Source organism: Terrapene carolina, unplaced genomic scaffold, assembly GCF_002925995.2.
Source record: "Terrapene carolina triunguis isolate 2854851 unplaced genomic scaffold, T_m_triunguis-2.0 Scaffold238, whole genome shotgun sequence".
In the NCBI taxonomy this organism is placed as follows: Eukaryota; Metazoa; Chordata; order Testudines; family Emydidae; genus Terrapene; species Terrapene triunguis.
In genome coordinates, this window is record NW_020664589.1 from 1,736,332 (window position 1) to 1,750,248 (window position 13,917).

Sequence of the window (13,917 nt, forward strand, 5' to 3'; positions counted from 1 at the left end):
CCCGCTGTGCCTGGTTTGTTTCATCCACCGGTTGTACCCAAGACTGTAAGATCTCTGGGGCAGGGACTGCCTTGGCATGAGTGTTTGCATAGGCCTAGGGGGCCTGACTGGGCATGGGTTATGGGGGCAGCACTGGCTCCCTGGTAGAGGGGAGGTTGTGGCCAATTTCCACCAATGCAGCTTCTTTAGTTGGTAGATGATCAGCAGGGGCCTTGCAGCAGGACTCACACCTCCTGAAGCTGGAACAGATCAGGCCTGGATTGGCAAAGAGGGTGAGAGGTTGGGATGAGACAAAGGAAAGGTCAACAGACTGCTCTCGGTGTGAAACAGGAAAGGGAAAGGAACAGCTGTCCAGAAGTCCAGCTTCCCATCAGCAGGTTCCGGGAGCTCATTGATTCTTAGACAACAAGGGCTTCCAAACCCTGAACAGATTGATTCCTTGCTGGTGCCATCAGGCTGTTCGTAGCGAGCTGCTGCCAATCCAGATTCTCCTTAAACCCCTGAGGCCAAATGGGGTCTCCTCTTTCCCACTCAAGATTTTTTCAGCCTTTGAAAAATGCTGGTTTCATGGGGTGGAATTCAGTCCTGACATAAACTGGTGCAACTCCATGGACTGCAAGAGAGCTTTACTCACACCAGAGCTGAATTCTGCCCTTATCCCAAATCTTAAAGCTGTGTCACGAGCCTTCCTTCCCTTAACCGAGCATTCGTGGCTGGGAAAGACTGAAATCGATAGCAGAAATCAGACAGGGCAAGCAGGAGCCAACCAACAACTGTATTCCCTGGGGCATTGAGGCTTATATGAGGTAAGCTGGCGGTTCTCAGTTTTCCACACCATGACTCCATGTTACAACAGGGAAAGATTTGGGGATCTACTTCTTCATCTAAGAAAGGGCAGGTGGTTGTGAGGCCCAGGTTGAGAGACCATGGTGGAGAACCTTTACATAGGCTCAGTATGTGAAGAAAAACCATGGTGCAGTCCTCTTAAAGTCATTAAGTTCTCTCTCAGCCCTTGAAAGTAGTGATACTATTGGGCAAAGAATAGCTTAGGTAATTACAACATTTAGACTGTAAGCTCTTCAGGACAGGGTGTGTTTTCTATGTCTGGAAAGCATCTAGTACATTTTGGCTGGATCAGTAAATTAAAATACTTCTTCCTCCTTAAATTCCCCCTGCAGTGTCAACTGGATACAGACTCCTTCACTTCCTTTCTCAAACTGTTGTGTCAACTTGCTGTGCGCTGTTGGCTGCTGTGATCCACCCCAGAGGCAGCTGCCTTTCATTAGTGCGCAAACTGCCTGTAACGTGCTTTTGAGACCGTTAAATGAAAGGCTCTGTGCAAGTCTGTCAGACAGTGTGTGTGTAGGGAGAGGAGCTAAAGGAAACAAGTCAAGTGGCGTTGGAGAATGGTAGCATCAGGGGACCACCTTTACAAAACTCACAGCCGGGAAGCAGACACTAATCATCCGTAAGTAGTATTATGGGAAGCAAGTGCCAAAGACAGGGACAGAACAGATTTTATAAGGCTATTGATTCCCTCTATTCTTTAATTGTCTATTCAGTCTTTCATGATTTAAGTAGATTTCTTTTATTTTAAAGCACTTTTAAAATAGCCTATTTACCCCAAAATCTCTAGCTTTAATGAGTCATTAATATAAATACCCTGCCTGCTCCATGGTGCTATTAAATGGATTTGCAATACAGCACTTTATTTGCTAGGATCAATCTTCTGACTTATTCCATCCTTCGGGAAAATTCATTTATGTCAATAGTGCCTAATGAGATCGACCGAATTTGTTTCCCTTCTCCTCCCTGCTTTTTCTTTTCTTGACCAGTCCTCGCTCTGAGGAAGCTGAAAGAGAGAAGCCTTCTTAAAACGTCTCCCTGGCCCTCATAAGCCCCTCAGCAGGAATGCAGATGTCATAAATCAATGGCCATTAATCACAACGAGTTTCCTGGCAGCCTGAATAAAAGGCCCATCTCATACGGCTGCGGCTCACTCGCTTACCTTCGCTGCTAATGAAATGAGCAATCTATTCCAATTCATTTGGTTAGTGGCACTGCTGTAGAACACAGCCAGATACAAGGAGCATTAACTCACGGCCATCCTTCTATCCCCCCCTTTTCCCCTCCCACCTTTTCTTCTATCAATAACAGACTCTATCAATAACAGACCTGTTTGGTTTCTTGAGCTATTCAGAGGGTAGGAGTGCATTCCTCTGCCTGGGTAATTATCCCCCGTTTGCAAACTGCCAAGACTAGTGCTGAGGTTCTAAATAATGGAAAAACTCCCACACAGTTTTGCATTGATTCCATTCAGAATAGAAACATCGGGCATGAAAGAGTGAAGGAGCGAGAGAAAGAAAGGGATTGAGTCTTAACACATGGCAGAAACAACACGCAGAAGTTTGCACAACCACTGTTTCCTGCATTCTCCTGGCATGTCCCTATTAGAAGAGATGGGTGAATCAAATAGCTGAACGTCCTCGACTCTTGGCCCTTTGGACCCAATTAGGCTGGACAAGAACAACCAATTGTCAATAGCACAGAGGGAGCTTCCAGCATTGTTATGGAGGACAGGTGGGGGGGGGGGAAAGAAATGCACTTTTAAAATGAGACCATTTGCTGCCTGTGGCTTAGAGCGCCCCTCTGTGCCGATGGGAGGAGCAGACAATCCAGGCATACAAAAGGGGGAAGGGGCCTGGTGTCACTGAAACATGCACTTCTTATCTCCCAGAGACCTTCTCCCTGGAGAGGGAACACACTTATTATTAATAGTATCCCAGCAGCAACTAGATGTCCCAGCTGAGCCTGGAGCCCCTTTGTGCTGGGCACTGCACGAACATACGACAGACACTCCCTGTCCCAAAGAACTTGGAGTCTAATAGGTGAGTCAGACAAAGGGCGGGAGGAGAAACAGGCCCAGAGAGGGAAAATGAAGTAACTTCCCCAAGGCCACAGAGCAGGTGGGTGGCCAAGGCAGGGGTAGAACCCACAGTTCCTGAGTCCTATTCCGGAGCCTTATCCAGACTGGGTCGCAGTTATCACTAACTGCCTCCCTTACTGGCAGCCTATGAATGACCTATGGAGGCTGCTCTCCCTGTAGAGAGGCTCCCTCTTGGCAGGGCTGTGTGGAGGCAGTTGAAACGGCCCATCCTGTACCTGTGCAGAAAGAGAGGCCTCCGTTCCCCAGGGCTGCCAGCCCAGCACCTTTCACCAATGCCAAAAAATGACTAAGAGACAACAAGAAGCAAACCAAACCTAGCAGGGGTCTGGCTCCATCCTGATCAGAACTGCAGCCCCAGCAAGCCCCAGCTGTGTGACTGGGCTGTAGTCGTCCGTCAGGCTCACGCGTGACCTGAGTGGGAATATCTGATGGCAGAACTGGGCCCAGAGTCTTCAAGCTACTTGGACCTGTCTGGCAGTGCGATGAACTGAACTGAGCTTATACCCTTCCAGCGGGGGCTGAAGGACAAGGCCGGGGGAAATCCTTTACTACAGCAGTTCTGAGTGTGGTTTGTATCATGAACACAGGGCCTGACACATTTCTGGGCCGGCCCAGAGACTTTGCGGCCTTGACTCTTCCCATGAAGGGCCTGTCTCTGATCTCCTCTCCACAGGGTTTCAGCTGCACCCACAATCCCTCTTGTCAGTACCCTCATTGTGTCTCCCCCATTCACCCTAATTTCTGTGGCTCCCCACTAGAGCAGCCTAGCCCCCGGCTTTTGTCCGAAGGATCGGGCTTTCCACTCTTTGCCCCGGCCCCATCCCTGCCTTCTGCTGCTTCAGGATTTACTTGGCCAGAGCTCAGTCTTTTTCACAGCTTTCCCTCCCAGCTGCCACTGGAGCCTGCCCTCTCCCCTTTGCCCTGTGCGTAAAGTGTGTGTGCTATGGGCCAGCTGGGAAGGGACAGAGACAAAGGAGATGGGGCAAGAGAGCTGGGGACAGAAATAGGAGTGCGGGATGGGGGAGCAGACACAGAGAGGAGGCAGACTTGAGATTTCTCAGGGGAGGACGAGCAGTGAGAAATGAGAGAGGGAAAAATCACAATGGGGACAGAGACAGGGGACGTCAGGTGAAGTCTCCATTTTTTTAAGGAGCCTCTGGAGTCAATACAGGAGGGAACAGCCAATCTGGCCCTGAAAAATGTGGAAATTAAAATATATTTTGGTTTTCACATAGTCGGCGAACATGCAAATGTATGCAAATGAGCACACATACTTATGTAAATATATGCACATTTGTTCACAGGCCTTTAGAGGGCCCAGTGTGGGGTGTAGGCAGGTTTGATCCCCACCTCTTTGCTAGGTGCAGGCACCTGAGGATGACCGAGGAAAGCTCCAGGTCCCCAGGGCGTTCTTCCTGGCTACCTCAGAACCTGGCTCCATGCTGCAGTAGAAGAAGCTAGCCCAGACCTGCTGCTGTACAGAGACTCTGGCACTACCCCAAATCTCTTTGATGCCCAGGCCTGGAACAACTGCCCTGTGGATCCTTATCACCAGTACAGCTAGTCAAAGACTAGTGAGGATTTTTCACTGAACGTTTGAAAAGAATTTTTGTTTTGTTTGAAATTTTAATAATAATAATAATAATAAATAAATAATAAATACAACAATAAAACACACACACCCCACACTGGATTTTTGACCATAATACAAAACATTGGCATTCTCTATTTTCCCCCCAGTTCTTCCCTTTTTCTTTTCCCTTTCCCCTGCTGCTGAGAAAAGGGGGGAAGGAAAAATTCTAGTGTGTGTGTGTGGGGGGGGGGGACCCAAACGCAACATTTTTTGGTATTTGGTTTTTCATTGAACAAAACAGAAAATGATGAAAGCAAGTTCATGGAAAATGAAGTCCTTTTCCATTTAAAAAAGAAAATCAATCAGGTCTAATTACCAGCAGCCCACACAGCCCTTTCTATCGCTGGCTCCCTTCCCAGTGTTGTGCAGAATGCAACATTTTAAGCCCAAATAGTGAGGGTTGTGGGCTTGAGAGGAAAATGGGGTCATTGATGTCTCTGTATTCTAGGTGGATCCCTGATTCATGAGCTGTTGATTTTCTTTACAGTGGGATAATATGTGCACTCTGCATTTGTCAATGAGGAACATTCGGGTAATGCACCATCTAAGAAGCAAAGCAAAACAACTCTAGTAAATGTGTTGTCAGTTTAAATGAGACTGCCAGTGATTTAGACTTCTGTAATTCTCTGCATAGGCATGACATTGAGAAAAGTACCCCAAATCCGTCAGCCTAACTAGAAGGGAGGGGGGGGGACAGAGAAAATAAAGAATTTAATCCATGAATTATTCTGCACCCTACATTTTAGTTTTCTTCTAATACATAGTTGGGCTGAAAAGAGAAGTTTCTCTGTTGGGTCAGTTTGTGTATTTCTTCACTGATGCAGAAATGTTTCTTTACAACATTCCAGCGAATGTCACAGGATTTTCTTATCATTTATATTCCAGCATTGCCTACTGGCCCCTAATGTACCAGGTACTGTGTACACAAATGGTAAGAGACAGTCCCTGCTTTGAAGAGCTTACTATCTAGCCAGACTAGAGAGACAACAGGTGGGAGAAATGAAGCATTATTAGCCTTGTATTACAGCTGGGAACCTGGGGTACAGAGAGACGTAGGGCCTTACCTCTTTTACACTTGTGTAACTCCGTCGATTGCAAGAGTTACTCCTGATTTGCTGGTGTAATTAAAAGGAGTAGCAGACCCTAAATGACTTGCCCAAGGTCTTGCAGGAAGCCTGTGGCAGAACAGAGAATTGAACCTATATCTCCTGAGTCCCATGCCAGTATATTAGCAACAAGCCCAGCCTTCCTCTCCGTAGCTGGAGCATTTCTGTGGACCTGTGTTCAAATCCTCCCCCAGGTCCTAGATAAGATGAATGTTGTCATCTCAGCTTAGTCCACAACACCAAAAAAACCCACTTCCCTGTTTGTCACAGTCTCTGCTCAGGAGTAGCTTGGCCCTTGACTCTCAGGGCAGTGTTGTGGCACATTGGTGGCTCAGGACTATAGCAGAGGGGGACAGGTGGGAGCTGCATCAGCAGAGCTGTGCGGGAAAATATGCCGGCTCTATGCTCCATCATTGCCAGTGGCCTCTCCCTTTGAAGAGCATTAAAACAAAGTTAAAATACAAACGTTTCTGACTCAAATAGCCATCCCATCCCCTCTCCTCGACTGGAAAATCCTGGGGACTCAGATTACTTCCCCTGTCCCCCTGTGAGCTCAGCATGCTGCTAGAATTCAAATGTCCATTGCTTGCAGGAGAGCGAAATAGAGCAGAAGCCCAAGGCTATTTTTTTAGATGTCTGTGTTTGGGATCATTTTTTCCTTGTGTTGATTTTGTTGTTGTTGTAGTGCAATTAAAAAAACAAACAAACTCACACCCACCCAAGATCCATTTACCAAGGATTCAGATGTCGCCTCCAGCTAATTATCGGGGCAGATGAATGGTAATCCTACTATTCACATCCATCTTGTCCTTGCTGCAACCACTCTAGAGATTCAGTTTTGGCCACTGGTTTGTACACCGGCTTCTAAAACGTACAGATGAGCTAACCCAGCACAATCTGTATGAGTAAAAGCTTTTATAAGAACAAGTCTGATACCTTTTGGGGAAACAGGGATCTCTGTCTATCTATTTTGCCTCACCAATCATTTGTCTGGCAGTCCGGAAAATGCAAGTATCCGGAGGGTTAAAGAGTACACTCATCCGTACAAACTGCTTCAGCTGAACGTCTGGTGAAATGCAATGGCAATTATCAATCGTAGCAAGGAAGGAGTGTCAAATATGCTAATCGATTAATTGGGCCGCAACCAGAAACGACAAAATGAGGCTCGTGTTCTTTTAAATTGTCTGGCAGGCAGGATCGTTCTAAATACATTTTCAAGCTTCAGATCAGCATGTCTCTTTTGTCGCTTCTCAGCAGTGCCTTAGCAATGCTGCACGGTACCCCACTAGAGAACCAGCAGCCGGAGCTCTTTATAACTTGGACAGAATATTATAGCCTTTTAAAAGATTGCCCAGCTTGCTGCCTTGTGTATCCAAGTGAATAGACTGTTAAAAATAATTCAAAGGAGATTTGATTTGATTTTTTTTTTAAAACGCCTGCTTGGCAGAGGCAGAGTGTGAGAAGAAAAGAACGCCTCTGAGTGAATTAAAACCCTGTGTACCAAACTGAGGCAAACAAGGACAAATGGATAAAATCCACCCTTTGTCCACCTGAGCCTCCTCCATCACAAACAAGTCTTCTCAGACAGAACTGCACAAGAGGAACACACCCGCTAAAAGGATAGATAGACTACTTGTGAGCTGTCACATCGCTCTACTGTATTCTGTATTTATTTTGCTTTCCAGCACAGATCTGTCTCATCACAGCCTCTGCCCTGGCTCCTTATCCCTGAAATGAGATCACAGAATCCTTTCAAAGATGCTGATCTGAGTTACACTGGTGCAAATCGAGGGTGGGTCCACTGACTTTGGTGGCGTTACTCTGGATCTTCACCAGCAGGAATGAGATCAGAATCAAACTCATCAGGCCAGATCCTTTGTGGTAAATCCAGGCAGTTCCATTGATTCTGGTGGAGTTACTCTAGATTTACATTGGTGTAGCTTAGATTGGAATCGGACTCATTGGAATTCTGCTGATTTACGCCAGCAGAGGATCTGGCCCAATTATCTGTTTCCTTCAAACTGAAACAAATGAGCTGCAAAATAAGAACCTGACAATAAGCTAGGGTGACCAGATAGCAAGTGTGAAAAATCGGGACGGGGATGGAGGGTAATAGGCACCTATATAACCAAAAGCGCCGAATATTGGGACTGTCCCTATAAAATCGGGACATCGGTTCACCCTACAATAAGTGAAGAGGAGAAATGTCTCCTTGTGTGATACATAGCTCACATTGTTTTTGAATTGAAAGTGTGTTGGACAAAATATTATGGCTTAGTGAAACATACACTCATTTGTCTGTTGCTAAAATACCCAGGATATACTGTAGCAAGAGTAAACACAACCAGGTGAGCGCTAGAAAGCATAGAGACAATGCAAACGTCTTCACTTAGAGTATGATTTAAATTACAATGTGCTTTTGATAAGCCCCTGAGTGCTAGAACGACGGAGCTACAATTGTAATGAAGTCATTTAATTTTGATTTGGATGAAACACATACAGACTACGGAGCAGGCTAGGCATAAACCCCCAGCACTCGCACTGGGTTAAGAAGCCAGTCATTACGTGAATTTGATTTGGAGTGCTCAGGTAATCTAGCTACTTATGTCAGAATCCTACTTTTTCTCTCATTTACACTAAAATAGCTTCAGTCCAAATATCCAAGTCACGGCACAACAGTAAATTTTCAGGTGGAATGGTATGTAACTCATCAATTTATGTCTCCTTTGTCTGGCTTCGTGGCAGTCTTATCTTGGAGCCAAGTTTCCACTCTCAGGATATCCTGTCGTTGTAAGGCTCTTTCGAAATAATTACTATTCTATGGATTGTCTATGGGGACAGCAGCCAATAGAAAGAGGAACTGCCCCATGTCAGACTCGGTCTCTCTAGCTTCCTTCGTGGAAGAATGCAGGAAAGACTAGATTATTTTTGCAAGGTCAGATACAGGATCAAATGCTAAAAAAAGGCGAAAGTGACTGAACTACCTTGGCCTACTGAGATGTATGTATTAGTCACTCTGTGAATTCATTTAATAGACTCCATGAACCTATGTTTTTATTTATCTTATCTGAATGACTGACGGTTTGCCTATGCTTTTCTACAGTACCCATCATTGCGTAATCTGGGCATCTGGGAGATGCCATATTGGATCAGACCACTGGCAGGCTATGATTCTGTCCGTGGTCAACATGTGATGCTTCAGAAGAAGGAAAGAAACCCATAAATGCAGCAGGCGAGGGGAATGGCAGAATGACTAGAGAGGAAATTCCTTCCTGACTCCTGTGGTGGTCACCTTGTACCCTGAAGAATGAGCTTTGATTACTCCTATCTTACGGTAGCATGCTTTGCATATACTGAAGTCTCCAGACACAGACAGTGGATTTTCGCTGCAGGACAATTAAGATCAGAATGCAGTAGGGAAGGCATACTCCTTTTCAACTAAATGGGGAACCAGACTAATACCCCTCAGAAGGCTGGAAAGCACACTTTAATCAGACCACTTTAGAAGGAAAGCTACTCTCCCCTAATAATTTAAAGCAAACTTCTGGACAAGACAATGTTCAGGGAATCTTATTAGAGTGATTTATGTTTTTGTGCTAGGAAAGGACCCCAGCTGGTACTAAACTCTGCTCACATTTTATATCAGCAATAACCCTAAGTCACAGGAAGAAAAATCGCACACATTTCTCTGGGCCTGAATTCTTGTGCACCTTAAACTCCCAAGGGCCAATTAGCCCTGGCATTAGCCCATTGGACTAAATTCTGTTATCATTTATGCTGGTGTAATGCACTGACATAGGTGGAGGTTTCCAGATTTAGCCTGGTGTAATTGAGAGCTGAATTTGGTCTATTGACTGTAGTGGTGTTGCACATGCTTACGCCAAGGCTGAATTTGATCTCTATTGATTTCAGGGGGAGGTTGGGCAAGGAGTAAAGGACTGAACTGTATCCTTAACTCACTTTGTCATTGCAGCTCAAATGGTGTAGAAGATCCTCTTAAGTGCTCAGGAACCTACTATAACTGCATACAACACAGTGAGTTATGGACAGGGGGGCTGGAACCATTTTTATAGTGGGGGTGCTGAGAGCCATTGAACCAAACTGTAAACCCTGTATATAATGGAAGCTACTGCAAGGCAGGGGGTGCTGCAGCACCCCTAATTCCAGCACCTATGGTTATGGATGGCGTTTATACCTTAACCCTGAGTTGTGTCTTTTGAAGTCAGATCCCTAACGTTGTTTGAAATAGGTTTTCAGCTTTGCATTTCCTTGGGGTTTATTTCAAAAGCGGCACAGCAATACGATGCATTAATTTCACTCCGTTTTAAAATCCCTGGCTAGCTATGTGAATCGTTATGTGATTGCCTTTTAAAAGAAGGAGCAGGGTTTCTTCAGTGCCATCAAAGTGTATTATAGCATCATTCTTCATCAACGGACCACAAGAGCTCTGAAAGATGCCCGTTCCCCTGAATATGTGATGAAATGTTTGTTTGAAAAAGTTTCAGCCCATGTGTAGATAATTTCTGAGCTTCCATTTTGTATCCTGATCATTTCAAAATACCCACAAGGAGACCTTATTATGGAATAGCCCCTTGGCAAATTTTTTTATCCAACACTACTGTTCAGACAAGAAGCTCCGAGTGTTTTACACAAACACTAATTAATGAAGCCTAAAATATCCATGTGAAGAAGGTAGATATGGTTATCTACATTTTACCAGTGGGTAAATAGAGAGACAGAGCTTCTTAAGAGAATTGTCCAAGGATACAAGGTTGAGTCAGTAGCAGAGCTATGAATGGAATTCAGGAGTCCTGGCACCCAGTCCCCATCTCTAATCACTGCACCATGCAACAGAAATTTTCTTTCAGTTTTGCGAGCACAGAATAGCATATTAAATTGATAAGATTCCATTTTTATTCTCCTGTAATTTTTCTTTAAATGTTAAAAACTTCAGTCTGGTCCTGAGATTATTTATACCTAAATTTCAGCTTGGAACAAATTTCTTTTGCCTGGGGGTAGAGATTTTAAAATGTTGGGAAGGGGAAAGTTGACAGTTTAAAAATGAAGGGTTTGATCTTGTACATTTTTATGCAAGCAATCCTTACTCACCAGGTCATCCCCATTGAAATCACTGTGACTACTCACAGGAGTAAGGGATTGTAGAAGCAAGTGCTGGTGAAAGGTACCAAACTGACTGGGCTGGAAACCAAAGTGCTTCAGTTATCCACAGAAGAACTAAAGCACAGACAACTGCAAGACAGCCTTCCAGCCCCTGACCTCCCCTCCCCAGCTCTGCCAACGTACCTCAGCCTTATGGGCCAGCCTGTCTGGCTCATTGACCCCTTGGCTGTTCTGCTAAGATTGCCAACTATTGTGGCATGGGAAGTCTCCGGATTGAGCCCACCAACCTATTTCACCAAAACATCTTGCTGTCAGACGGCAACAACTTTTGATCACTCGAACCTGAGTTAGGTTCACATCAGCGAGCTGCCGCTGTAAAATTCCTTCTGTGGATACCTGCTACCTAGTCCCCTGGCTGGCGAACTCTGATTTATGGCACCACGGTCATTCTTATTTATTTGTATTACAGTCGCTCTCAGGGGCAGGTTGGGGAGTCATTGTACGGAGTGCATGCAGGGAACGTTCCTGAGCAGCCAGCAACCCAGGTGTGTGACTATTCTCTTTTTCATTCTGGTCTAGCGGTAAGAAAGGCAACCTGGGTTCTGTTCCTAGCACTGCCACTGAATCACTGTATGGGCTTGGTTGGGGGGTGAGGGGAAGTCATTTTGCCACTCTGTGCCTCAGTTTCCTTACCTGTGGGAGGTGGTAGGATGGTCTAGTGGATAAGATACAAGGCAGATCCAGTTTTAATCACTGATTTCCTGTATGACCTTGAGCAAGGTACTTAGTCTCTTTGTGCCTCAGTTTCCCCGACTGCAAAATGAGATGACAGCCCCACAGAACTGCAATGTGTGTGTGTGTGGGAATCCATGAATGTTACTGAGGTGCTCAGACTCTATGGTAATGGGGTCTCTAACTAGATAGACAAATATTTGGAAATAGGATAATGATACTTGTCCACCTTTGAGAAGCACTTTCAGATAGTGGTTGTGTGCAGTATATTCCCGCCCTTTACTATTTATTACGATCTCTACAGTAAACCTACTGGCATGTCCCTGTGCATTGTTAATGCCTGTTTTTCGCCCTTCCAGCATGCCCTGGGAGTGATTCTGATCTCTCCTTCAAAGGGGCAAACCAGGGGCCACGCCGCTGAATGTTTGCAGTTGCTCAGGATTTACACCCCTGTGCCAGAGACAGAATCCTGCCCACGGTCTTCAGGGGTCTAAGGTTCACAATCTGGGGGTCAAAACCATGCTGCCCTCCCCACCTTGCTCAATGGGGGGAGACGGTGGGAGGATCCAGGGTAGTGAGGAGGCTGGTGGTGGTCTGGGAAGGGGTGAGAACCACTGTCCCACATCTCAGCTTATTCAGCCCAATCGCCAAAGAAGCTTCCCCCCCGCATTTCACCTACCTTGACAGCTTCGGCGTGGGTCACCCTGTCCAGCGACTTGTCATTGACCCTCAGGATCTGGTCCCCGACCCGGAGCCCTTCTTTCTCTGCCAGGGAGCCCGGCTCCACCAGGGAGACGTAGATGCCCACCCCATGCTCAGCGCCCCCGCGGATGCTGAAGCCCAACCCTTCGTGGGTCTTGTTCCTCTTCAGGCTCACCCGCCGGACCTCCCCGCGCAGCTCCTCCGAGGCGGGGCCCGCCAGGGGAGCTGTCCCGTCGGCGGCGGTGCTGAAGTCCGGCCCGGCTCTCCTGGGCGGGGGCAGAGGGGCGGGCTGGGGCCAGGCAGGAGCCGCGGGCGGGGGCGGCGCCGCCAGGGGGGCGCCCCCGGCGCTGCAGCCGGGCGGGAAGCCGGACTTCAGGTAGAGCCCCTCCGAGGTGTACTGGTCGAAGAGCAGCTGGTCGGAGCGGGGGATGACCAGGCGGAGCAGGGGCAGCAGCTGCCGCTTGGCCGGGCTGTCCAGCAGGACCTGGAGGGTCTGCACCAGGTCGAAGACGTTGCGGCGGGCGTGGTAGACGTTCAGGCAGTGGATGAACTGCTCCCGCTCGGGCTCGCTCAGCAGCAGGGTCAAGGCACGGTGCAGCTTCCGCACGTTGGCCGAGAGCAGCCGGCTGCCCGCCCCCGCCGGGCCCGGGGAGCTGGAGCCGGAGGAGGTCACGGACAGGCGGTCCAGCCCGGCGCTCATCGCCCCGCAGCCCGGGGGGACCCCGCTGCCTGGGGCCGGGGTGTGCCTCCCGGTCAGAGCATGCTCCGGCAGCCCCCTGCTCTGGGGGTGGGGGGGGGTCTCCCTCAGTCAGCCCGGAGCCCCCGCCGCAGGGAAGGGGCGGCTCGCCGGCTCGGCCAGGGGCTCAGCCCACAGGGCAGAGGCGCCATGAGAGAAGGGGGAAGCCCCCTCCCCCGAACACCCGCTCCCTGGGGCAGAGACTGGGGCTGGGCCCGCGCCGTGCACAGCGGAGACGCTGGGAAGTAGCTGGAAACCGCCCCCCCGGCCCCCAGTCCGCCCTGGTCCCGGGTCTCCTGCAGACAGTGTCCGGGGAGAAGCGATCCAGGGAGCTGCAGCGGGGGCCCCCCCCCCGCCGGCTTGGTCTTGGCCTTGGCAGAGGCGGGGAGCCCCCCGCCGGGCTGTCCTCGGACCTCGCCCCCGCGGGCCAAGAGCGGTGCCCGGAGCCTCGGCTCCCTTCCTCCAGGTCTCCTGCTCGCCAGTCCCTTTCTCCCGCCGCTGAGCGGCCGGCGCCCCCGCCCGGCCCCGGAGCCCGCGCCCGGCTCCCGCCGGGCCCCGCTGCCGCTGGATCGGGCTCCGGAGAGCGACTTTGCCAAACTGTTGAGCCAGCGCCTGCCCCGGGTCCCGTCCGCTCCCCTGGTGCCGGCTCGCCAGGGCCCGCCCCCTGTCAGCAGCTCCTCCGGAAATGACGTGTCTACTTACTGCTCTCCGGTTGCCAGGAGACGGGGTGATACAGTCCAGGGTGATACAGTCCAGTTTGGGGATGGGGCATGGGGGCCTCTCACTGTTGCAGGCTCATTGTGGGCTTGGATACAGGAGAACTGCGGTGCCTTTTTTCCCCTTCCTTCCTTCCTTCCTTCCTTCCTTCCTTCCTTCCTTCCTTCCTTCCTTCCTCTTTCTTTCTTTCTTTCTTTCTTTCTTTCTTTCTTTCTTTCTTTCT

General features: G+C 48.7%; 1 protein-coding gene across 2 annotated transcripts in view; it reads right to left on the reverse strand.

Annotated features, from left to right (window-relative positions):
- The window catches only part of WHRN (whirlin), a 99,953-nt gene extending 87,012 nt beyond the window's left edge, over nt 1-12,941 (reverse strand). For both annotated transcript variants that reach the window (XM_024206063.2, XM_024206062.2), the window contains exons 1-2: nt 12,613-12,941; nt 12,219-12,504 (exon numbers count right to left, since the gene is read on the reverse strand). In XM_024206063.2, the coding sequence (XP_024061831.1) occupies nt 12,219-12,504; nt 12,613-12,941 (615 nt within the window). The remainder of the gene's footprint in view (nt 1-12,218; nt 12,505-12,612) is intronic.
- Between the last annotated feature and the right edge of the window lie 976 nt (nt 12,942-13,917).